The 26,778-nt window shown below is 42.7% G+C and overlaps 1 protein-coding gene across 9 annotated transcripts in view; it reads right to left on the bottom strand.

Annotated features, from left to right (window-relative positions):
* The window catches only part of LOC311272731 (microtubule-actin cross-linking factor 1-like), a 225,858-nt gene that overhangs the window by 48,607 nt on the left and 150,473 nt on the right, over positions 1–26,778 (bottom strand). For 8 of the 9 annotated variants that reach the window (XM_084379322.1, XM_084379319.1, XM_084379316.1 and 5 more), the window contains 26 exons: positions 26,519–26,692; positions 25,939–26,226; positions 24,833–24,982; positions 24,428–24,661; positions 24,136–24,315; positions 23,867–24,040; positions 23,434–23,601; positions 22,303–22,494; positions 22,035–22,208; positions 21,636–21,759; positions 21,279–21,478; positions 20,614–20,931; positions 20,314–20,480; positions 18,721–18,877; positions 18,468–18,579; positions 17,686–17,748; positions 16,997–17,235; positions 16,584–16,713; positions 15,242–15,441; positions 14,728–14,955; positions 14,361–14,637; positions 13,432–14,030; positions 13,054–13,242; positions 12,735–12,941; positions 10,917–11,234; positions 10,615–10,797 (listed from right to left, as the gene is read on the bottom strand). In XM_084379322.1, coding sequence (XP_084235448.1) covers positions 10,615–10,797; positions 10,917–11,234; positions 12,735–12,941; positions 13,054–13,242; positions 13,432–14,030; positions 14,361–14,637; positions 14,728–14,955; positions 15,242–15,441; positions 16,584–16,713; positions 16,997–17,235; positions 17,686–17,748; positions 18,468–18,579; positions 18,721–18,877; positions 20,314–20,480; positions 20,614–20,931; positions 21,279–21,478; positions 21,636–21,759; positions 22,035–22,208; positions 22,303–22,494; positions 23,434–23,601; positions 23,867–24,040; positions 24,136–24,315; positions 24,428–24,661; positions 24,833–24,982; positions 25,939–26,226; positions 26,519–26,692 — 5,445 coding nt within the window. The remainder of the gene's footprint in view (positions 1–10,614; positions 10,798–10,916; positions 11,235–12,734; positions 12,942–13,053; positions 13,243–13,431; positions 14,031–14,360; positions 14,638–14,727; positions 14,956–15,241; positions 15,442–16,583; positions 16,714–16,996; positions 17,236–17,685; positions 17,749–18,467; positions 18,580–18,720; positions 18,878–20,313; positions 20,481–20,613; positions 20,932–21,278; positions 21,479–21,635; positions 21,760–22,034; positions 22,209–22,302; positions 22,495–23,433; positions 23,602–23,866; positions 24,041–24,135; positions 24,316–24,427; positions 24,662–24,832; positions 24,983–25,938; positions 26,227–26,518; positions 26,693–26,778) is intronic. The other variant, XM_084379323.1, reaches the window with a different exon arrangement.

Genomic DNA, 26,778 nt, shown 5'->3' on the forward strand with positions numbered 1-26,778 from the left:
ACCACTGACGGAACGAGGAGGAGGGAGGTGGTGAGAGAGGAGTGAAGGAGCGAGAGGATTAGGGGTTTAATTTTCCCTGGGGGGTCATACTGTAGAGCCAAACTTTACTACCTTGGTGCTGGGCAGCACTCTGGATCACAGCGTCCACTAAATGGCCTCTTATTCACACATAATGCTGTTGTGGTTTTCTCTAAGTTAAAATGTCTTGCACTGCCTTTGTCTGTGTCTAGAGGCTGTAAACCACTTAGTGAAGCTAAGTGACATAAAAACAAACACAGGTGGCGGGCATAAAGTATGTATTATTGACTTTTCTGGGTCGTTTATTTGCTCATGGGGGAACACCTGTCGACAGGAAAATATACTTTTCTCCGTCTCTCTCCTTTTTTTTTCTCCCTCCCTCCCAAGCCAGTGTAAATCCATAATCCATCTCTTTAAAACACTGTCATTTAATGTCATTTTCTTCCTCAACGTCTTGTTTTTCACTCTCTCTCCATCCGTCCCCCTCTGTGGTAACCTGGCAGCAGGAAAAATGTAGCTGCCATTTCGTTTTCTCTGTGCTTTTACTCTCCTCACCCAACCTCCTCCGTTCCAACTCTCTGGGGTAGTTTTATATTAACTAGGAGAGTATTTCACCTGCCTGTGTGTGTGTGAAAGCATTTATTGTTCTCAACCTTCCTCTGGCAGAGACACAGACACAAAGAGACCTGGACCTAACACACACACACACACACACACACACACACACACACACACACACACACACACACACACACACACACACACACACACACACACACACACACACACACACACACACACACACACACACACACACACACACACACACACACACACACACACACACACAAAGACTCTAATGCATGCACACATACACACACTTCTAAGCAAATAAGGAAGTATGCACCTCCATCACCATGCTCAATAACTTCAATAAACACAGCTGTCAATCACCTACACACACCACTGCCGGTCATAATGGTAGTTTCAGACTTTGCAGATTTTCTGGCTGATTTGCAGAGTGTGTGCGGGCGTGTGCAGGTGGGCCACTGCTTGTGAGCTTTTCAATTTAACAGTAAGTTAGTCTGCATGTGCACACACACACACACCGCACATGCATTCTTTCAGGCAAATAAAAACTTCACACTTTCCCCAGCCTGGTTTTGTGGGCCGTTTCCATTCAGCTGGCCGTCTATGTTACAGATGGAGTTTAATGTCCATGTGCGATTAACGCAGGAAGGACTTTCCACATTATAAACACTTTGGAGGTCAATTCTCTGCGGTGGTTTACACCATTTGGGGCATTTTAGTGTGGTAAAAATAGGCTTATCCTCTCTTCTTTCTTTCACTGACCTTCTCTTTCTCTCTCTCCCACACACACCAAACAACACCTGTGAGGCTGCCTGCTGAGAGGTCACTGCTGGAGGTCATCTCTCTTTCTTTTTTTTTTCGCACACACAACACAACCTCCTCTTCTTTTTTCCTTTGAGCTACCTCCACCTCCCACACATCCACACGCCCACCTGGTTCTCCTCCTCACCGGGATCTTACACCTCTACAGCACAATGCAGCAGCAGAAGTCTGTATTTCTGTACTCACTGTCGCTTTAAATCAGCAGGTGGATCAGCTATGACATGGCGTATTAAGTAAAAAACACCACTGTAAACTTTAAGGTCAAATAAATCTTGAGAAAAACAAGACTCATATGTATTATTTGTCCTACTTGTATGTCTTTTATCAGATGTCCACTACTTGTCATGATGTACAGCAGAGATGTGGACTTGGCTTGACAGAAAATAAATGAGTTAAGACTCAAGGCGCACTTTGTAGTTCTGGGGCAGACATTTTAATTAGAAGAGAAAGATCTTCAGTGAATGATGTTTTATGTCCAAACAAACTGAATAAACAAACTCATCATTTTCATGACTAAATAAATTGAATGAACAAACTGACCTTAAAAAGGACAACACAGTTTAATACTGTTCTACATTTGGCGGACCCTGCCACCTCTCTAGCTTCAAACAGTGTTCTGTGGACCTTATTTTCTTCTGAGAACAGCTTGTTTATTCAGTTATGGAAAGAATAAGACTTTGAGTTTCTTCTCCAAAACTGCATAGTGCCCCTTTACAGACTTGCGACTTGACTTGAAGCATGATGACTCAAAGGACTTGTCTGTGTTCGTTTTAAGTTTGCATTTTAGTATTTTTGTTTTGGTCTGGTGTCATTAATTCACAGTTTAAACAAGATGCAAAGGATTTTTTTTTCTCCTGATTTTCTGAAAATCAGAAATACCTAAGCTTATAAAGTCACTTGTTTTTCATTATATTTATTATTTCACTGAATATTCTTCATTTTAGTACAAAGTGGATTTATGGAAATAATACAAAATACATACATACACATAATACAAAATGAATTTCAAATCTTTTTTTCGAAAGTACTACATATAAAAAGTATGTGTTAGGAGAGTGAATCTTGGTTTTCCCTTTAAGTCATTCTGAAATATGAATATATGAAATACTATTTGTTTGTTTGCATTCTAAAAGAATTTCTTTTGGAAATATCTTAAAAATAAATATTTGTCTCAACTCGTCTCAGGAGAGTATATTGGATTTCGCTAAGTGAGAGAAGAAAAAGAGGAAAAAAGAGGGAGAGTGAGAAGGCAAGGCCGAGCCGTGGCATGCCTTTCTAATTCACAACAGCTGAAACAATACAGGACCTGCGAGTGGAAAGGCTAAGACGTTACATACGCACACACACATCCCAGACATATTTAGATCATGCAACGCAGAGTCATAACAACCACTACATAGAGGTGAGAGATGTGTGTGTGAGAGCCAGTAGGTTACATGAAAGTTCAGCTGGACGAATCGGGTTATATGATTAGAGAAATTATGTTAGCGTGATCCAATCAGCCCCTCAAGAGAAAAATCAACACACACACACAGAAATAAGAGTCATGCACTCAGGGAACAGACATGAATACGAAGGCAGAAAGAGAACAGAAAGACAGAAAGTCAAGTCCAGGAAAATCCAGGGGCCAGATAATAGCGCTTTCGTCCAGATGACGAATGACTTGGATTAACTGGGGAGTCACGGGAGGGTTACTTGGTTCTGACACACTGAACTCTTTTGACTGCAAACAACCTTTGAGCTTGAATTAGGCGAGTCAACATGGCTGCTAACAGCTAACAGGTGAACTCGTAACCCTGTGTCCTGCTGAAACTCATCCAGACTGAATGGGCAGGGCAAAAATTTTAATTCAAATACTTCAACAGTGTTTTTTTCATCAGCTTCTTTTATACTTTCATACTAGATTTTTTATTGCCAGTTTCATCATGCGTTTTTGAGGACTTACATAACTTGTATAGACAGTATATGCTCAGTTTGATAAATTGAGAGCATTTTTTTCTACAACACTTAAAATATGGATAGAATGTGTGTCAGAATTAAGAAAAACATGGCAGGGACCATTCAAAAGCTGGTGGATACGCAGTTTTATCCTGGGATTTTAGATGTCTCTCATGATTTATGATTTCCAGACGAGAACATAAATGTCACTGAATTCCTCTCACTCGTCCACATTAAATATGGGCTCTCTAGAGCACTTCATGGCTTGGTTTATAGTATCTTTCAACCAGGTCAGGAATGAATAAAAAGTCGAGTTTTGGACAGGCACCAAACTCAAAATGTCTATATTTGACTTACTAACTGCTAATTACTCAAATCTAAAATTTAAATGCGTAAGCAGCTTTATAGGTGAAAAATTAGGACACGTTCCAGCTTCACAGCATGGGCCGAAAGACAACCAGTGAGCTGCTGGCCCAGTTTGGCTTGACTTCTACTCCCATCATCATTAAATAGTTGCTGACACAGTTGGTGCGGGGAAGGACAGTGAGTCATGGGCTTGCAGATTCTCCAAGGAGGATAGACTGCAGGAAGATGAGCTGGAGAGACTATAAGAGAGACTGTAGGAGGATAAAATAAGAGGGAGGAGGTGAAAGGTGTGATGGAGAAGGAGATGGCGGGGGTGAAGACAGGGGAGGCGTGCAGTCATGATTTAGGACAGGGATTTTCACAAACGCGTGTGCTCAAAGACACACACATGCCTTCTGCTCTGCTGTCACCCAGACTAACCAGCCCTTCCCAGGAATGTCCATCTGCAGCTACGGCTTTAGAGCCTCGTAACGCCCCTCTGCTAAAACACCAGTGTGTGCATGTGTGTGTGTGTCTCATCCCACCCAGAGACTATGTCAGCTGCTTAGGGACGGAGGGAGCCAGGGCATGCAGAGGGATGTTGATGCCACACCCTAATGTGTGTGTGCGTGTATTTGTGTGTGAGGGTGGGGTGGGGAGACAGCTGAGATTCCAGATTGCACCCCGAAAAAGACTGGAATTAGAAGCATCCTCTGAGGCAGAGTGCATGCACACACACACCTCTCGTCGGCCCACGGAGCAACCCTAAATACAAACATAGATTCCACAGTAGCACATATGTGCAGACAGGATGGCCATGTATAAACATGTACATGCTAAATAGCAATACTCTGACTGGAAACCAGAGAGAGGACCTTTTGATCCGTTTCTCATATAAAACCTCACTCTTCACTACATACAATAGACATCCAGTAGTTCATTCTAGTGAGCAGTAAATTGAGATTTTGAACACTTACTAATGTGTTGCAGGGCTTTAATTTTCTAATCTACAAAATGTGACGCAGAGTACGGAGGGACTTTTTGCAGAAAGACATGGACACTACTTCAATTGTTCCATTGTGGGAATTTCTGAGAGCAGTATACAGTACATAAGCTCTACACTCAGAATGCAGACACAATTTACTAGTAAACAGGGAGTGATTATACGGCATGTCTACGCAGGAGGCGTTTCAGCCATGTAGCCGTTTCTCACGCCTGTCTATGCATATTTTACTATAGTCCATAACTGCAACCCAAAGCATACTTTTACGCTTCACATCCATTTCCTTCCATTTTTCACACATAATTACAGTGGTTGATTTTTGCCTTCCAAGTGCTGCCAAAATGCTAGTGACCAACACTCAGTACTGTCCCTGAACGCATCATGTGTAGACACTGACAGAGGACTGAAGCTGCTGCTCTGCTAACATTCACTATATGTTTTCATGTTGACCATTTGTTTTTAAAGATGGGTAACATTTCCAATTAGTGCCGATACAAAAGTATACCTAAGTTTGGTCAGGTTGACTCATTACAAGTTTTGCGACAAAACACTAACATGAGCCAAAGCTCTTAGATGTAAGCAGATGTACAAAAATTTTGCTCAACCGACAATAGACACTTCTCATTCTTAAGTAAATATTGATGCACAGCATTAATAGCTGTTAGAAAAATTACACAATCCGTGCATAGAATTGCTTTCACTCTGCTTTATGGTCTGTGCGCTCGATTTTTTCCCGCAAAAATGAAGGTCGCATTATTGGGATTTCTAGGTGAAATTGGGAATCTTCAGAGTGTTTTTTTGCAGCCACATTGCTAACACTGTCTTTGCAAAAGGAGCGCCCACAGTGATACCACAGGTGCCTAGTGGCAGACAAACTTGCATAGTGAAAACAAGGTTTATAGGGAGCAAATCTAAACACAGATGGTGTCACTATTTATAAACATATATAGCGTTATGATAACTGTGATCAAAGAATTAGATTCACAGAAGTAAAGACATTTGACATTTGACACCAGCTTTCAATTCTTGGTGCTAGAGACCAAAAAAGTAATGAGTATTTATACCCAAAAGTTTATATATACTGTATATATAAACTAACGAATATATATAGCAACTAACGAATGCTAATAAAGAAGAAGCAGACAAGGGAAGACTTCACTGTCTCCCTCTTCCTCACTGACCCAGTAATCCTCTGTGAGCTCAGTTGGGAAGTTTAAAAAATAATCTGACTACATCACCTCCCACTCCCATGACCCCTTATCCCATGGCTGCCCTCCACCCACTGACACACACACACACACACACACACACACACACACACACACACACACACACACACACACACACACACACACACACACACACACACACACACACACACACACACACACACACACACACACCAACTCCCGAGCCCCCTCGTCTTTCTAAGCATCGGCATGACATCATCCCTCTGGATTGGAAATGGGGTCTGGTGGGGGAGGGGAAGGAGGATGAGGAGAGGGGAGAGGGGTGGCCTGGTCTGTTTTGGAGCCAGACAGACATGTTTAGGTTTGAAATGAGCCGAGCTGGATCGGTTACAGAGAAACAGAGAGCGAGGGAGAGAAGGTGGAAACAAAGCGGGTTGGGGTGGGGGTCTTCAAAGAGTGGACGAAAGAGATTTTCACGTCTTTTTTTCATGTCTCTCCCTCCTGCAGACTATCAGAACCCGATAGAAGCAATATAAACTGCAGTAATAAGAAGATAAAAATGAAATGGAGTCATTCTGTCTTTCTGTGCATCCGTAAGCCTGCCTCGCCATCCTGCTCTCCATGACGATATGCCTTCTTTAGCCCTGTTGTGACGCATATTTTTCTGTCCTTTTCTCTATTCTCGCTGCTAACCTCCCTTCGTTGCCCTCCTATAAATACCCCTCTGCCCCCAGATAAAGTGACAGACCATTTCTCCATGCTCTACATACCCCGCAGACAGTAGCTATTATACATTCTGCTGCCCCTGCTATTACTTTTGCACCCAGTCTGCCACCAGTCTGCCTGCACCTCGGCTCACAGTTCACAGCTTTAATGGAGGGAAATCTTAATGAATAACATGATTAACACCTACGTTTTGGCTTATTTCATCTGGGCCAAGTAATGCCTTGAAAGGCTTAGTTCTTTTTTTTAAATATGATTTTTAAATTGATTTTTCTAAAAGATGCATGAAAATTAAACAGAACAGGCCACATTAAGACAAGCTAGTTCACAAACAAGAAGACCTTTTGGACACGAGTACAATATTATTAACAGAATAACATAAAATTCGAATTTGAGGTAAAGTTGCATACATACATTTTTATTGCAACCAATTTAGCTAAAATTACTGTTATGTATTGTGCTGTTTTATGTTGTGTAATGTCCTCAATAAAAGACTTTTATGTTTGTGATTTTTTACGTAGTGTGTTCGCTGCTCTGTTTTTCTTTTTATCAACCTGCCCAAGGATAACAGATGCAAATTAGCTGCTAGCTTTCTCTGGTGCAATTACTTTTAATTGTGCGCTGTCCCTGCAAAAATAAACAACAAGAAATAAAAAATATAGTCTCTTTTTGTTCCTCTGTCTCGCTCAGGTCCGTCAAATTAAAATACTTAAAATATTGTTCGAAAGATGCCAAAATGCTAATTTTCTTGAATCTAATGCAGGGATTGAAAAGGAAAACAGGCTGTGAAAGCTGGTTCTTAATGAGTTCCTGTGGTTTATGTTTTTTCTATATGAAGTGGTTTTTTTGATCAGGAAAAAGTACACAGTTGTCTCTGAGTCATGGATCGTGATGGCTGAAGTATTTCTCCAGGCAGATTACTTGCAGTGTTAGTACACCTGTAAACCTACTCACTGGTGTGATTCATGTAACTGTACACCAGACAATAAAAAACATGCAACAGCTTCAAACTCTTTGTCTGATCTGGCTCTGTTTTTCAAGTGTAGCCTATTTAGCTATTCACAGCGCTCTCTCTGTTTCTCTCTGAATCTCTCTCTCCCTCCCCTCATCCTTCCCTCCTTCTCTCAACACCTCTTTATCTCCTCTCTCTGTTTGTCCTATGCTGCACATTTACTCGGCTTGCTCTCATTAAGAGACCGGTGAGGGGGAAGAAGAGAAGAAAACAAGCAGACACAGAGAGGTTAGTGGGTCGAGAGAAAGATGTGAGGGCAGTGAAGATGTTTCATTAAATATCCAAATTAAGAAAGGTAAGACGACAGTGAAAAAAGAAGAGGAATGAAAAAGCACGAACAAAGACAAAGAGAAACAGGAAAAAAAAAATCTTCTTTGATCCTCCCACACATCTTAACAACAGTGGAGCCGTTAACTCTCAAGGGAGCCAGCAGGAGTCCTACTACATTTTTCAACTGCACGAAAATGATTAGCGATTGTATCACATGAATCGTCAATCATTTTAAAAAACGAAGCATCACGGCAAATGCAGATAGAAAGAAAAACAATTAAGAGTGCTGGTTGTGCATGAAGATCCGTGCATACTTCTCTTGAGCACTCATATACTTGCATAGCTTTCTAAAGTGGACAGGATATTACATCATGGCAAGAAAATGTGCTCTTTAATGATAGTAGTCAGACTGAAAGCGCTTTCTGTACCCATAAAATGAGCAGCGGAGTAACGCAATAAAATACAATGGAGGTGCCAGCAAAGCACATTCCTGAGGTCAGCTCCTATGCAATTCAAGACGGTAAAGTGGAATTTCTCTTTAAATTCAGAAACAAGCTGCAGTCGATTTGGTCCTAATGTAAAAATATCACAAGAAGGAAACGATATACTATAATCTATTTATGTGAAGCCTGTTTTCGGGCTCTTTTCCTCGCTTAGAAGGCATCCAAATGGATAAACATCGTCACATTATGACCACACGACTCAGTACACAGTGCCTTTTTAAAAAGAAATTGGAGCCACTGACTTGTTTTTGTCTATTCGCTGTTGTTAACTCTATTCAGGATTTATTAAATGACAAGTGACTTGAATAATTAATTACAGGAAAAAATGTCAAAATGTCTTTTAAGTCAATTCTTCAGAAAATGCCAGATTTTCTGAATCCAGCCTCTAATGTGAAGGATTTTGGAGCTTTTCTCTGTTTCATGTCCTTGTACATGGAAAATGTTGTTGACTGCTGTTTAGATAAAACAAATGTGATGAGGTAACATTTCGCCCCAGGAAATTGGGATCGACATTTTCACTATGTTCTGCCATTTTATAGACTGAATGATTCAACGTACCGACAAATAACCAAGATAATTTTTGGTTCCAAGCTGACGTTATACAATTTTTTTGACATACTTTAAATCATAAATTCCTACTGTGCTGATGTCGTAGAGGTAAAAGTGTTGCTTATTATATAAAACCCCTTATTTTGAAGAGGACAGAAACACCTACCCACACAACTACATCTTACTACTCACAATCTACAAATCTCGTGACAGTATCGGCAAGAACATTATCAGATTCCTTTTATAGGCAGATTTCAAGGGTTGTAACTCTGAATGATCAGAGACCAACACATAAGACGTTGGTTCTGGAGACAAAGAAGACCTAATGGGCTTAACACAGTTGACTTTTGTTAAACTTGTGTTAAAAGTAACTCAAACAGATGATCAATACAGGAGAACAGCAACCAGGCTGGTGTTGACTTTAGGTTTGAGAGGCAAGGAGTAATATTTCATCCATTGCCCTTGCTAATTGTTAATGCAACAATATGCAGGATGATCAATATTTTGTCTTATCTTGTTATGATTTAAGTAATTGTATTGCTTAAAAGCTTGTGATGACAAGCAATCCCTCATTATTTTAGGTTTTTTTCTTTTTTTGATCTTTTCAAAGATCAAGTAAGTTAACATCCAATCACTATTCAAAAGCCAGATCACCACGAGGACCATCTTACTGGAGACTGCGTCTATAAACACCATCTTGAACTACAATAACTGTTAAATGCCTGAGGTAAAAGCAACATCAACAACAGAGAGGCAGCACAGAGATTCCCATGCTGTTACAGTAAGTGATGTTAACCACAAGAGAAGGGAACAAACGAGACGGTATCAAATCAAGACCAACGTCCATCACCACAATGACAAGGCTGACAAGTTCAAAACGAGCCTGAATGCCATGAAGTGGGTATAAGTGTATATGAGAGAGAGAGAGATCAAAGAGAGAGAGAGAGAGAGCGTGTGTGTGTTTGTGGGAAACACTGAGAGAGCATCATAACTGTCCTATGAAGGAGAAATGCTGTGTGATTCAGCAGCGTGTCAGGCATTTCAAAGAAATATGTGACTCAACTAATCACTGTCTCTGACTCCTTACACACCACAGGAGTCCCTCACACACACTTACACACACACTCTTACCTCATGGTCTCTGGAGGTATGAGCAAGAGGTAAGGATGGATACAGACCTCCTCAGAGGTCTCTACAGATATTGAATGTCAGTATTCATGACACACGGACTCACCGGCACAGATGCTAAATTCCCTGAATGTAAGCTAATGTTACGCTGAAAATGTTCTGTTTAACTGTGCAAATTAGTTTCAACTGGAAAAAAAAGTATGTGAGCACAAACAAGTGCAACCTCTTCACCCTGAACTCTCATGTTTTTCCCACACAAGCGAGCAGATATCATAACTGCCTCAGCCAATGACAAATACACTGTGTACTCACGCACAAGTATGTACTATAGTACATGCCAAAGAAAACTCTAAACCAAACCAAATGGAACAAGAAGAAAGAGGGGATTACGAATATAAGAAACAACTGCAAATCAGCTTCTCCGACCATCCGCAACACATTACACTGCCGCTTCACATACAGGCTTCCACACACTCATATCCACACACATCACATCCATAACCAGCAAAAAGTCATTCCTACCTTGAACTCCTGCAGCTGCTGTTTGATCATTTCCACCTCGGTGCCAACCAGGCCCTGTGCGTTCAGTCCCTCTTCGGCCCTTCCCAGCAGGCCTTGCAGCTCGGCAACCTGCCTGTAGAACTCCCGAACTCTCCCAGCAGCGTCTTCGATCTGGTCCAACCTGGCCTGGCCACGCTCGCTCAGCTGGAGAATAGGGAATACAAATAAAACCGTTGTGACTGGATGAAACAATGTCACTTTTTTAACAATGTTGCATCCAAATTACAACCACCACCATCATCATCATCTTCTGTCCTCCTCACCTTGCCGGCCTGGCGGTTCAGAGCCTCTGTCTCCCTCCTGAGAGCCAGGAGATCAGGGGAGGAGCCTTCTCGCCGCAGCATGGAGGTGCACTCTGAAGAGTGACCCTCCAGCTCCGACCTGAGGTTGGTCAAACGTGACAAGTAGCCCTTCAGGGCGTCGGCCTGAGATGCCAGGGAATCTGCATCGCGTCCGACTGGGCTGAGGGAGTCCAGTTCATCATCGAGATCGGCGAGGCGTGAGAAGACATCACGGACATGAGACTGGACCTCACCAACGCCCTGTAGCCGGGACTCCAGGGTGGAGCAGCACTGCTCGATCTGATGTAGAGAGATGGACAGAGGATGAAAGGCATAAAAGGTGGTTAGGAGAAGCCCAGTCATTTTTGTATTTCATCAACAAGTGCATCACAATTCCAGCAGAAAGATTTTCTCCCTGATCACTGTAGTACTTCTGGCATGGGAAACCTGATATATATATATATATATATATATATATATACAAAAAAAGGTTAAAGGTAAAATAAAAATGAAATTTTGAATTAGCAGTTCAACTCTTCAGGACACTGATTAGATTCTTTAAGAACAGTCAGCTCAATTACAATTTGCCACAAAATGGCCAACAAAACCAGAAATTTACTTTTTCAAATTTAAGACAGTGATGGTAACTGTGTGAGACAAAGAGATTACATAATCAAAACACATACTAATCTTTTAAAGAGGAGCCTGTGTGGTAATATTTTCCTTGTCAAAACTGAACAAATCACTGGAACAGAATAGCATGCAATGAAACCAAAGAATGATGCAACACAACAGCAAGTAAAAATAGGCTCTGTCAATGTAGGTGCGGGAAAGAGACAGTAGAAGCATTATCTAAGAGTCAATCTGCATCTCCACCAGCCGAGAAACTCAACAACGACATCAGATCAATATTTTAAAAAGAGAGATAAAACATCTCAGTATAAAACAGTGCAGTGTTCTTTTATATACAGTCAGGGTCCCTCTGATAGCTGCAACCTTAAAAGGAATATCTGGAGGCTGGATTGCAGAAAATAGATGCAATACTGTGGCTGCTGAATCCTCCAAACTCAGGTTTACATTTCGAACTGTGATAAAGTGCTGAATGTCGACAGTGACCATATAAGACTACTACTGTAACTCAAAAAGCCAAACTCTTCTGACAGCTCTGGCTGTTCTGCTCTCTCTCAGCTCACTGACACTTGTCTGCTCAGCACCCACACACACACACGCACAAATTAGATCCAACACCCTCTCACACTGCAACCCTTTGTATAAATAGTCCCCCCCCCCCCCCACCAGTTGTACAACTTCTTTTCTCTTCAGTTAGCATAACATGTTGAGGTTACATTAATTCATAACTTTTACGACCCCTTTCATCTCTTTCTCCGCGGCTACCTGCTGGGTGGAGGACTCTGCACTGCTTTAATATGTGGGTCAAGTATGTTTTGGACATTCACAAGCTTTTACTGGCGATGTCTGGGAGGAGGAACTTCCCCCCACAAAAGTCAACTATGAAAAAAATGTGAGTACGTTCTTAAGTGCCAACACTAAACTACAAAGAACTATAACCACAACCACCTGAATCTCATCAGTGCACTGTACAGTGTGTTGGAAAATATTTTGAACATCCAGTAACTCAAAACATGAACAAGTGCCCTCACATAATGTAATTGTTTGAAGTATGTTTACTATCTTGATTTACCTGATACTCACTTTGCAAACCTGGAGCATCTGGAGCATGTTAAACAACAACACTTTCCACTTTATGTCTCTTTTCCTAACTATGACCCTGCTCCTCACCTTCTCAGTAACGTCATCATAGTCTTTCTCAGTTTCTTTGGCCAGCTCCTGAAGCCTCTGTGTGCCCTCAGTGCTGCCTCCTGCTGTCTGTGGTGAGTCCTGTACCAGCCCCTGGGCCAGGTCTCTGAGGTAGACCACCTGAGGCTTCAGGGACCTGAGATTCTCCTGCTGACTTCTGAGCCGCTCCAGGCTTTTTGCACTGCATGCCTGAATAGGAAAGAAGTAAATATGGATAGCTATAATAATGACGTAATTATATAAATGCAGTTCTTAAGGAATGATGAAAGTGACATGTGGACAATAACAATATGTTTGGTACCTGTGGTCCCAAAGCCTCCTGGACTTCAATCTGGTGCTTGGCGGCCTCCAGCCTTCTCTCTGCAGCCTGTCTGCCCTCTTCAAACTCTTTCAGGCGGCCAGCCAGCTCCTCCAGCTGGGAGGTGCGGTTATGGAGTCTCTCACCCAGTTTGTCCACCCTGCGGTTCAGCTGGGCCTTTTCATCTCGTACCTACAAAAAATGTTTACATTACATTGTTCAGTTTTTTTAATTTGCTTGATTTCCGACTTTTATATCCTAATAATACTTATAATAATACAATGACATAGAGACAACAATTAAGCTATAACGCATAGCAAGACAACACATAAACAAACACACAGAGTAGAAATCAAAGACTGTTATCAGTAAATTGTGTACCTCTTCCTCCCCGATGCAGCACTGTTCCAGCAGCTGATCGGCTGCAGTATTGAAAGCCTCGAGGAGAGGTTGTCGTCTTTCGAGGTCCAGAGTTAGACCTCGAGCCTTCTGCAAAGCCTCGTCCAGAGCTGATGCGTCCAATGACGGCTGGATCTCTTCATCTTTCTGTTCACAGTCTGCTAACCATGGTGTCAGCTCGGTCTTGTGCTGCTTGTAGGTTTCTGCTTTGCTCAGGGTGGTCTTTAATCTGTTCTCTCGATCTGAGATTCTCTGGTTCAGCCCTTCCCAGTCCTGCCTCAAGGAGGCCAGGCGGGACTGCAGGGCAGACCGTTCGTCTCCACCTGCAGGCAGAGTGGCTAGCAGTGACGCTCCCTCGGCTTGAATGAGCTCGTAGGAACCTCGCTGACTTGCGATCCCTCGCTGGAGATCACCTGTCTGTGCCAGCAGGGAGCGGATGGCCTCGGGCTGACAGGGCAGAGCATCGGTGGATGATTCTTTGGGATCTGCCTGCTTATCCAGCCAGGAACGCAACTCCTCAAACATCTGCTGGAACTGTTGAGTGGATGACAGGGCAGTCTGGAGCTGAGATAGACCGTCGGCTAGAGGAAGAAAAGCAGAGAAAAAGGGATTACGAACATAAACACTTGAAAACAATTTCAAACACAAAAGGACAAATAGGACTTTTTGTTGTATTTATTTCAGTGGATTTGTTAGTAGGATTTTCTTATCATCCAAACAATATTCCCATTATGGCTAAAGAGGGATTACGTTTGAAAGGAAATATTTATTGAATACTTATCTTTGTAGAGAAAATCACTACAAACAAATTAATCCTGATAAACACACTACAACACTTACTGTAGAGAACACTGGGTAATATAAAACCTATTACGAGCAGTTACTATATAAATCAAAGAAACTCCACAAACCTGCGCGCTCCTCTAAACTCTTCAGCGGTCCGCTGACACTCTCCAGTCGTTTACTCAGCTCTTCCTTCAGGTAGGGTTCAGCCACAATGGTGCTGAGCTCCTGGCAGAGCCTCTCAGCCTCGGCCAGCTCAGTCCGCCGTCTCTCCAGCTCTGATCTGATCTCTCCGGTTTCCTGAAGGCGACGTTTCAGTGCCTCGGGCTGGGCGCTCAGCGAGGCCTGGGCATCCAACCTCTCACCGAGAGCAGAGGCACTGGAGGAGAGCTCTCTGAGCAAAGCCTGGCGGGAGACAAGGAGGGTTAGAGAATCATACCATCATGCTGACAGTAAAACATTACCACTTAACCCAATCTAACCAATTAGACATACCTGGTAGCGTTCACTGGTTCCTTGGGCCTGGTCGATGTGGTTTGACCTCTGACTCAGTCGGTTTGTTAGGTCCTCCCACTGCTTGGAGATGGAGCCCAGTTCAGAACGCACCTCCGCTAGGTCCTTAGGGTCCTGAGCAGAGTCACCAGTCTGGGAGAGGATTCCCTCTGCAGACTGGGTCAGCTGGTCAAACTGTGGCCGCCTGGTCTCAAACTCACGCAGCATAAACTGTGAGACAGAGGATGGGAGTGAGTTTTGTGTTTAAAACAAAGGAAAACCTGAAGATCCAGGAAAGTCTCAAAACAAGAGACAACCAATTTAATCAAGTATTTATAGTTCATTCAGATCATAAAATAGTTACTACACATTAGTAATTTTCATCATCATCGTTTTCTTTGATGTATTTCTTCTCTTGCTGGATTTTCTGTATCTATTACCACATTGTGTGTGTGTGTCTGTGTGTGTATTGATAACTGCTGTACCTTTTGGCAGTATCTCTTCTTCTATCACATACCTGTACTTGTTGTTTCTGTGTGTTGAGCATGTTGGGGTCGATGCTCAGCGGTCCCAGCACGCTCATCATCAGTTCCTTCTCCCTCAGCCACGGGCCCAACTGACTGGCTGCCGAGGCGAAGCTGCCCAGCCTATCAGCACAAGTCTCCAGTTCGGTCTGCCTCTGGGCTGCATCCTGATTGGCTGTCTGCCAGCGGGAGTCTGGGGAAATCGCGAATCAAGAAAGGAGTGTGAGAACTTATAACACACCATATGCAAAGTTTTAATAATGTGTTTATACATTTCATTGTAGCATATTTATTGTTTCATGTTTTCTGTCCAGTTTCTTGCTTAATCCTGCACAATGAGAAATCTCAATTATAACAGTGATGGTGATGAAACCTCCTGAAGTCTCTTGATTTAAACCTGATTCAAAGTGAATAACACTGATAAAACAATAAAACAGTTTTTCTTCCTCTGTCCCTCCTCCTACTTCTTCTGTCCCTTTCTCCCTCTCTGACTCATGTTCTAGGCATCCAGCAGAGTGTGTGTGTGTGTGTGTGTGTGTGTGTGTGTGTCTGTGGCCACATGGCTTTGAAAAGGCATTATGAAATATGAAATATAAAGGCCCCCTTCTTGGATTTCACCTTATATATTTCTGTCTCGGTTACCTCATAGAAGGCCCTGGTAAAAATATCAAGTATGCGAGCGCCGAGCGAACAAATAGCTTTGACAGGAACACTTCCCACTCTCTCCCTGGATAATATTGATCTCAATTCCTCAGAACCTCTTAGAAAAATTATTACAAATTCTAAGGCACTGTGCCACTTTCTTTTTAACTGCTTTCAAACACGCACTAGAGTTAAAATGGTTACTTTGTTTCCTTAACTTCCTTGTTTTGAGCCTTGCTTTTATTTTGCAACTCTATTTCTCGATTTATTATTATATATTTCCATCATCTCTTTAACAAACTCTTGCCAATTTGAACAAATTTACAGACAAGCCCTGAAAATATGGAAATGTTCCGAGTCCCTGAGGCAGAATTCTTTCCCTGTGTCACTATCTTGCATCTCCTTCATGTCACCTCCACATGACTGCCTCAGGTTCTCCCCACACAGGTTCCTTGTAAACTGTGCTATGAGTAGTGTACAGTATTTCTATGACTGCTACATTAGAGTATATCCAGTAGCTGTTATCTAGTGTCTTCAGTAACATTTAGTTTCACCCATCCTTCTACTTTAGTTTTTGCCTTTGGGCATCTGCATTATATCAGACAGAGCTCTCAACTATCAGTTTCTGTAAAATGGCTGTCCCATCATCCTGCCATATGTCCTTATGTCCTTCTTGTCATTTGCAGCACATACCTATCTCTTGAAGCTGCTGTCTCCAGTTGTCTGCCTCAGGAGAATCAGGATTGTCAGCAATCAGCTTCCTCAGTGTGCTCTTCAGCTCATCTACCTTCCCAGAGTGTTCAGCCAGCTCTGAAAGCAGGGCCTAAAGAAGAAGTGGACAAACTTAAAAACCCTGTAGCTATTCAGCAATCACACACTTTTAATTAGATAAAGCAAAGATAAGCATTCTGATGTTTTAATTTAGCTCATATATCAGCAGATAAGACAATGTTTGTGTTGATTTGGGCACTATGCCACCATGGAAAGTGGATGTGACATTTTTTTGCTACTAAATTTGATTTTAAACAAAATTAGTACATTTTACTGCATGGTTCACCTGGGAAAGCTTCACAAAACATACATAATAAAGAGACCCAATCCTTTACCTTGTTCTCCTGGGCCTGGGCGCGTACCACCTCAGGTCTGGAGGGAGAAGCGGTCTGTCCTTGTTTCAGGCTGTGCTCTCTGTCTGTCAGCCAGCTCTTGAGCTCCTCAGTGCCCTGTCTGGCTTTCTGCCTCAGCTCTAGCGAGGCCTGCTGGCGACCAAGACGTTCTTTCAACTCCCCACCCAGCGTCTCGTATCGACCGTTTACATCAGACACGGCTACCTGGAGCTCTGTCAGGTCTAAGAACACAATGAAAGAAAGGAGACAATTGCTTAGCCGATACTAAAATGGAGGTTAGCAGCAGGGCAGAATTAGAAAAAACAGGTAAATCTTGGTAGAATTAAGTCAACAGATCTAATAAAAACAAGTAAATTAGGCTAATAAGAACTACAGGCATACAGTGCAGGCAGATCAAGGTAGCCTGAATAAATGATGGATGCTGCAATAGATGATGTTTAATTTGAGCAAATTTGCCACTGACAGATGTTTGCATGAACAGAGAGCTGACAGAAGACAGGACAGCACAGTACACAGGACAGGAAACAGTGTGGTAATCTCTCAAAGTGACCATTATAAGGAAATTATAAACACCAATATGGCTGTTAAAATATTTCTTAGAAACCTATTTTCAGGAGGCAACAAATAAGAAGAAGGAAGAGGAGAAAGAGAGAGCTGGAGGGAGAGCTCACCTTTACAGGTGTGAATGCCATTGACACTGCTGGGACCTGCTGAGCCATTGATTTGAGGAGCACCTGGGAGAAAGACACACACCTGACTGAGACAGTGCCACTAAAACACACACTCACGCCGGCATGATCACACACAGAACAGGACCAGCGATGTTGAAATCTTTCAACATAATGTGGACACATTTAAAGTTCTGACAAAATCTCCAAACAGCAACAAGACATTCTGCAACCCACAAATACTTCAGAGCACACAGAGCTCAGCAGGAGAACTGAGGACGCTGCACAAAAGCCATGAAAACAGATGACAGACGTGAGAAAAGACATGGAGGATACCCATAGTCTTTATGCAACACAGAAATTGTATGGAATTGAATTGAATGTTCTATTTGGTGACATTTTATTATACGCACCTCTGTACAATTTTTAAAATATGCAGATAACAGGTAACAGGTTTTAGATATTTGAAAATTACTGTAACATTATGTAAACCTGCTAGGACAGCTTAGCTGTACCAAAACAAATTACCTGAAGAGAAGAATTATAAATGCACATTTATTTTATTATTTTATGCCCTTCTTTCTTGTGTTCTTTTTATTTTTTTTTTCAGTTCTGTGTTTCTCTCGGGGTCAAATTATTTTATAAACCCCTTGGTGATTTTCTTCCCACCTATATCATCTGTAAATCTCAGCTAAGTCTTGCCTGCAAAAATGCACTCATGAGGAAAATAGGAGGGAGGATGGAAGTATTGATATGTGTGACAGTGTTTCCATCCCTGCTCTTACCAGTTTTGGTCTGAGGAGCGGTGATGTCGATGATGAGGGACTCCAGCTCTGATCCCGTCTTGTTCAGCTCCTGAACCCTTGATTGCTGTGACTCCCAGTCGTTCATCAAGTCCTGAAGGGATAATGCATTTTATTAAGTCACTGAGCTTTAAGAACACACAATAAAGTTGCTGAATTAAAACCACATGTTCACCAAATGTTTTCCTTTTGTTTAAGTAAAGCCTGAGGATGCAGGGTTTGGATACACACACACCTTGAGCTGCTGCACTCTTCTCTGCAGGGCCTCTGTGGTGAGGTTGGCCTCTTTGGACGGCAGCTGCTCCTGTGCTGTCTGAAGCCACCTGAGGAGGGAGCCAGAGAGGCCGCGGAACTGCAGCAGCTGCTGCTCGCAGGCCTGGATGGCAGCAAACCTGTGAGGAAGGTAGGAAGCAGGAAGGAAGGAAGGAAACAGTGATGGAGAGGATGAGGAAGAATTGCATAAGGAAAAACAACAATAAGAAAAGAGGGAGGGGAAGAAGAGGAAGGGGACACAAGGACAGAGAAGAGCAGAGAAAATGTAACTTTAATCACATTATTATGTTTTCAGCACAAAGTAAAACAATCATATGATCTTGCTTGAGCTGATTTTACATTATAATCTATAAAAGAATGAAAAAACAATACATAAAGCACTATTGAGAGGGATTATTCAAGGTCCACACTGGGCAGCATTACCACAGCTTTGACCTCTTTGTATGCGATTTGTCTCGAGCTATGGCTGAAAAAGTGCAGACTGCCCGCAGACAAAACAGCTCTGAGAAGTCGTCTGGCATGGAGCGGTATCATTATCATGCTGCTATTTTCTCCCCCTCGGGAATCGAGGCTGGGAGTCATCCGAGTAGGCCGTTTATAGGACGGACAATGAGCCGTGTCCACTCTGCTTATATTAGCACCCAGGCCTACTCATCAGCTCTCACTGGCCACACAGGCACAGTGCACACATACAGCAGACACACACAAACACACTGCGCAGTACTTGGAAACCGACTGCTGTGAAACATCATACAACACAGTATGATCCACAGTAATCCCAGACATCATGTATAGTATGTTCTACCCACACCCATGTTTTAGATTGTATATAAGTAAGTTACTTATCACATTATTTATCTCTTCACATCTGATCAGGACACCTTTAAAGCAGAAGACTATATTGGTTGTTTTTATGTGACTGGCTCACCAAACTCAAGTAAAATGGTATTTATAAATTCCCAGCCCCCTCTGACAGGCTTCAAGTGTGGCTGCTCACTGATACGACGTCAGACAGGGTAGGCATAGCAACTGGTGCCCCATGAAGGCTACAAATTTAGAAAACAAATTTTGGAAATGCCAGTGGCACAGTCTGTTCTGCAGAGCAAGTCACATGATTCTTTTATAAGCAGTCGCATCATATCTAATCAAATCTTTTTAAGTTCGACTCTCTTTAAGGTTATTTGGTAAGTCGTCAGTCAAACTGGAATTGACCCTCCTCATATTTGAGCATCAAGAACTATGCAGGTGAAGGATTGATAGACTCCTGAAAGCTTTGTATTTGCTGCCCCCTTGTGTTATTTATGGGAAACTACATAATTGACAAAAACAGCATCACAAATGTTTAGACGGTTTACCACTGAAAACAACTTGAAGCAATCGATTTGGATGTTTTATTATTAACAAGGGGGAAGAAAAAAATCGATTGACTTCCCTCGCAAAGTTCTGTAAATTTCCATATCTTAGTAAATTTAAATAACTGATTGTTTAGGGTTTACAGTTATGGCTTTATACATTTAAAAAAATACATGTCTCACATGTCTGTTAACATTTTTACCTTTCGTTGACGTTGGATTCCAGTTGGGTGAACTCATCAGAGACTCCTTTGACATTATCCAGTAAGCTTTGAGTGTTACTGAAAGCTTTTGATTGGCTGAGCTCCGTGCCGAGGTTGCAGAAGGATTTCAGCTGGCCAGCTTCCTGCTCCAGCTCTGACCTGACCTCCTGAGAATAGACACACAGGACACAAGTGTTGAATAAACTAATTCACTGATTCCCTTAGAGGCTTTAAGAAGTCTTAAAACCTTGACACCATATAATTCAATGATGGTTATGAAAATATGACCCATCTACTGACCTCAATGGTCTGCCTGTAGTCATCCATGCTGCGGTCTGGCTGGCCCGCCGGGCTCAGAGCCTTCACTCGGCTCTGTGTAAAGACCTGGAGGTCGGTCCCCAACCGCTCGTAGCTCTCCAGTCTGGGTAACAGCCCTTTGAGCTCAGCCTCCCGCTCCGCCTGGCTAGTTTGTGCTGCAGCGTAGCGCTGAGTAAGTTCATCTAAAGGACCCTGAAGGCCAGAGGCCGTGGAGGCATCGGCGCTCTGAAGGAGTTTGGAAACAGAGTCTCGTGTTGCTTCTACGCTGCCCTGCCTGGACAGCAGCTCTTGGCGAAGTTTCTGGGGAAGGAAGAGAAGAAGTCAGGCTTAACAAATTAAGACTTTGAACACAATCTTCAGCAATATATTGATTCATACATTTGCCAATCAAAGAGTTGTAATCCATTAATCCAATGATGAAACCTGCTGAGCTGCATTAATGATCATATGCACACCTTCTTTTAAAATTGGAATATCTGTATTATACCTAAAAACCCTTTTTAAGAAGGCAGACCATGTTTCATTAACATAGACTGACTGGACTGACTGGACTGACTGGACTGACTGACTGCTGCGTTTGGACATTGTTTAGGAAATAATTTGTACTCGACAGGAAGTCCTGCAGAGTTTCCTCAGTTTATTCATACCTGGTTCTGGGTCAGGGCGTCTTGTACAGCCTGTGCGGTGGGCTGGACTGGTCCAGGATTGAGAACCAGTTTGTCCAGCCAGCTTAGCAGACCCTTCAGGCCCTCCTGGACACTGACAGACTGGGCCACAGCTGTCTGCAGCTGCTCTGCCCGCTCTGACACAGAGGTAGAGAGGGAGCCAAACCTCTTCTCTAAACCATCTGAAAAGAAGGAGGTGGTAAAAAAAAAAGTGACCTTTTTTAATTCACTCGTGTCATTCTTACATGCATCTGTTTACATATAAATAATGAAAACAGTGTAATCTGATGTGTATTGTCTGTGAGTTCTTGTTTTGACACTGAAAGCGAGTGAAGTTACCTGCAGCACAAAGGATGTCAACAGCTTTGAGGGAAGGAGACTCATCTGTGCTGACCAGATCTCTTCCTGCTCTCTTCACCTTCTCAAGCTGCACTGAACGCTCTGCCAGCTCATCCTGCAGCATCTGATGACAGAGGAAAAACTTGTAGTCAAAATGTAATCCTTTCAATAGCTGACAGGAAAAAACCAAGATTCCCACACACTTTCCAATTTATTATTCAACTTTTTCCAGACAATTCTTGACTCAATTTAAACTATTTGGAGAGTATTCAACGTGATGTAGCGGCTGGGAAAGATGACTGTCAACAGGCCGAGATCATGAGCAAAATGTTTCCATACTTTTTCCGAAAATCTGCCTTCTCTCTCACTTTGTGTTAATGTTTGTAATGTGTGCTTCACCTGTACTTGTCGTAGTGTGTTCTGCAGGTTCTGAGGGTCTGTCTCTCCACTGGGCTTGGCTATGCTTTGGTTCTGTTCCTGAGTGCTGAGCCACGAGTGGAGGGAGACAACCTCATCCTGGTACTGCTGGTACCTCTCCAACAGGCCGGACAAACGGCCGCCCAACTCTGTTGACTGCACACACAGACAAACCATTTCAAAGTGTGAGGAACTAATTAACTGAGCACAATTTATAACAATTTCTAGATTTCACTCTAGTATCGCTCACCTTGGTGTGTAGGGTTGTGTATCTGTGGTTAGCATCCTGCAGCTTGTCAGTTACTAGCTGCTTGGTGCTGTCCATTGCAGGATCTGAACCACCAGCTTGCTCCAAAGCTCCCTGAATAGAGTCAAGAACCTTCTGACCGGAGATGGAAACAAAGCGCAGGTCTGCCTTGTGGCAAATTACGTCTTCAGCGAGCTGAAAATACAGACAGATTCACAGGTCAGTTTGGGACAAACTTGTGCAGATATGTACAGTTTGTCTATTGGAAAAATCATATTTTCATAAAAGCATCATTGTGACCAGCAGGTCGCTAGTTCAAATTTCCAGAATTGCTGGAAAAATGTGCGAGAAGGATATAAAACACTGCAAATGTGCTATCAAGGGACTCTTAATAAGAAAATTATCCCACGATGCTTCAGTGGAGTTTCTCAGTGGCTCCCAGATGAGAATGTGAGAGTGTACATTCAGGGCATGCCAGTTCATAGGGATGGATGGAAACTGAGTGTGGAAACTCAGTCTTCCATGGATAATTAAAGATAAAAAAGCATAGTTGGGCAGTGTGTGTTTTTACTCAGCAACACTGGGTTCAAAAGCAGAACTTCACGTCACTTCAAAGCACCTGAAACCAGACTCAGCCAACAAAATGCAACTGCAGGGCCACAGCGCCAGCATTTCCAGATCTGCAGTTACAGTGCATCCTGCACAACTTACAATGACTCTTAAATTGCCTTTTCATTAACGTATTTTTTATTGGTATTTACAAAAAATAAAGACAGAAAAGGATGTGGTTATTATATCAATTAAACAGATAAACAGGAGAGAGGGATTAAGTATGCACGTAGTCCACTGCAGGAGTCAAGTCAGATTTTAAGAAACATGCAGCTTTTAATTTCTTTGTGTGTAGGTGGCATCGACATGTCTCTATCTGCAGGTCTGATGTGCTGCTGCTCTTACTTTCCTGCAAGTATCACAGACTGTGTATAATATGTCTGACATGAGCTCCATCTTGTGGAGAATCTGCAGCCTGTTACATTTTGTCTGTGATTGAGTAACTTGGGTGTTGGAGCTTCCCATGAACCAATAACAATGCACAGAGAAATTTCAATTGCGTTATTAAGGTGTGTTTTTGTTTACCTTCCTGTGCTCCTCCAGCCTGCCCTTCAGGCCTTGTGCATCAGTTTCTCCTTCCCCAAGTGAACGGAGCTCCTGCTCACTTTGTTCCAGCCAGGTACCTAAACCTCCATGTTCTTGGAGGAACTTTGCCAGCTCATCCTTCAGAGCTTCAGACTTCCTCAGACGGTCCTAAAAGAAACAGTTGAAGCAGAAACAGTAAGTAAACTGTAAAAATACCAACAATCAATCCCCATCAGTAAAATGTAAAACCCCTCTGCCCATTGTCTTTAGCTTTGTACAATTTTATCTCATAAAATCAAACATTTAAAGTGTCACCGGAATACTACTAAGTTGCAATGAGGTTAACAACCACATATCACATATTAGGGCACATAAGGTTGTTCAGAGCCCTTGCTGTAGCCTCAACATACACATCAGTATTCATGTTGAGTACCTGGCAGCTCTGTAGCTTGTCCTGGTGCTGGGCCTGCAGCTGATCCAGGGCAGCCCGGAGACGCTGCTTCTCCTCAGGAGGAACAGTGGAGTCAGGTTGCTCCAGAAGGGATCGAGTTGACTGTGTGATCTGAAGTAGCTGAGCCTGCTGAGACTGGAGCTGCTGAAGCTCGGCCTGGAAGAGAGGTCAAAGGTTATACAGGTTATAACTTGGTAATGTTGTAAGATGTTTAAGACCTGATGTGCTACACATAGAAGAGAGGTTCTAACCTGCAGCATCTCTGTGTGTGACATCACAGCGCCTCCTGGCTGTGAGAATGGTATGTCTACAACATCTTTGGTCACTCCAGATCCAACTCCTCTCCCACCTGGTTGGCTCAGGAAAGACAACTCGTTCAGCAAAGAGTCTATCTGGCCTTGGGTCGACTGGAGTTCCTCCTCAGCCTTTGCCTGCAGGAGAGTAGAGAAAAGAGGGAGAATGAGGACGACTACGAGCCACAAGTAAACAATATTAAAATTATTTGTACAACACTTATATCTATAACCACCATCATCCTCTTACCCTTTGTGTGTTCTGCTGTACAGTGGTGTTGATGGCTGAGTTCACCTCTGTCAGTGACGTGTCTACTGAATCTGTCAGGGCACTGTATTGCTCCTTCATTGTTGCTAGCGCCTCCTGGAGTTTCTTCCTCTCATCTGGACTCAGACTTTCTCCTCGCTCAGCCAAGAGCTCCTCCACAGAGCGGATAGCCTCAGCTATGCCCTCCCGTTTGGTCTTGAGGTCCTTCTCTACTTCCTGGAGAGCAAGGGAAAACAGGTTTGATATGGTCCAAGACGTAAACATGTTCACCCATCCAATAAATACTATGAGTTAAATGACAGTATTACAGTGAGTACATCTATATAAGCATGGCAGTTTCAGGGTGTTGACCTTGAGATTTTACAAGTGTGATTTAAGGTTTCATACCTTTAGCTTTTTCTGCTTCTCTTGTAGGACATTAACATCATCTGACTCTGCTCCTGCTTTCTGACTCGCCAATAAGCTGGCAGCTCCAGCCAGCCACATAGAAAGGCCTTCTAGTTTCTGAGAGCATTCGGCTTTCTGCTGTTGGACCACCTGAGAGAAATGAATGAGGAGAGAAGGAAGAAAAAGACCCACAAAGACAGAAAATGTGAGGAAACCTGATACTGACATGATCTAGAGAGGAAGAGTCTATTATTAACAATTAACTGGATCATGTGACAGCAAGAGACCATTTAAAATGTTTGATATAACCACCAGTTTTTATACTACTTAAAATAAGAGCTTACTAAATGCACATTTGCCCCTAAACAGAATTCTTGTGTAGTGCACACTTTGCCAAGCTTTGAGCAGATTGTGTCCAGAGTTCACACACACACACAGAGGCAGACATACAGACACACATAAACATGTATCTTCACATCAACAGGTTGGTCAAGCAATAACAGACAATACACAGAGAAATCAAACAAATTTGTATGTTTTTTTTTTGCTGTTTTTCCTCTTTCTCCTCTGTACTCCGGTGAGACAAGAGGAAAAACAGTAAAGCGTTGTAGCCAGCAAGGCTTTCTCTGCTATAAATCTCAAGCCTTTACCGCCGCGACACAAGCGATTTCCTTCAGTGGTAATCTGGAACAGCAAGGCAAACAGGTTAATAAAACACATGTTATAGAGACATGCAGAGTAGCAAACAAAGCCTGTGTAATAAGAGTGAGGGTGGTGATACTGTCCATGTCAAGTGGCAAAGCTTTTGCAACAAGAGCAGCAGTGGGTCGCTATCGAGGGATGAAATGATGAGAACAGGTTTGAGATGGAACTACAGGTTAAATTGTGGTGAAGGTTAGCTAGTTTCTAGTGTAGTTTGATATGATTTTATAGAATGTGAGTGCTTATCACAACAGTACTAAGATTTTATGTATGGAAGCACGGCAACAGTTTACAGCATGACAAATAAAGCTGTGAAATACAGTATGTGAAAGCTAATTGCATTTCAAATGGATTAGTGAGAGCAGCGTTTCAAACCAATCCGACGCAATCATCTTTTTCCAAACCTCTCTCTCCCTTGCACTCTGCCTCTCTCTGTCCTTCTCCTCTTCTTTCACTCGCTCCCTCCGCTGCCACTCCTCCTCCCTCTCTCTCTGGGCGGAGAGGGCTTCTGCCCAGGCCTGAGCTTGGCCCGATGCTTGGTGGAAGGCCCTCTGGAGCTGCTGGAGCTGCCCCAAAAGCTGCCTGCTCTGCTCAGGGGCCAGATCCTGAGCACGCTCTGATATGAACACCTGAATATCAAAGGCTACATTGTTGACCTCATTGGAGCGGGCCATCAGTGAGGACTGGAGTTCCTTAAAGGAAAGGCAAAGAAAAGATGTACGTGAGAAGGGTAAAATGTTATTCATCTATACAGTACTATATGGCAAAGAGATTCTGTCTCGTAGGCAACAAACCCCAATAATGTGTCATCTCATTTCCTGTTTCGCTTTAAGGTGCATTAATTCAACATATGTTGATGAGATTTAATAAAACAGATTTTGTCACAAGATCCTTCTTTAAGTAGCACCAGGAAAAACTGGCTATGCATTCCTTCAAAAAAGGAGCAGTATTAACACGTTTTTTTATTCTGTTTGGACAACTTACCTTGCAAAGACTCAGCTGCTGTGTAAGCTGATCATGACTGTCATCTTTCTCCGCCTTCTCCATTTTTTCCATCCCCGCCATTCCTCCGTTCATCTGAGCCTCTGTCTCCCTCAACCAAGAGAGCAGACTCTCTACTTGTCCTCCGAGTGACTTCTGCTCAGCTGTTACTGCCTCCTGAGAGAGATGTCACAGTGATTAAATATTTTCTAGCCTTGTCCTAGTACAGTAAATTCAAACATCTAGTTTAAAGAGGAAAAAAA

This window comes from Pagrus pagrus, assembly GCF_965226575.1.
Source record: "Pagrus pagrus genome assembly, chromosome: 17".
Lineage (NCBI taxonomy): Eukaryota > Metazoa > Chordata > Actinopteri > Spariformes > Sparidae > Pagrus > Pagrus pagrus.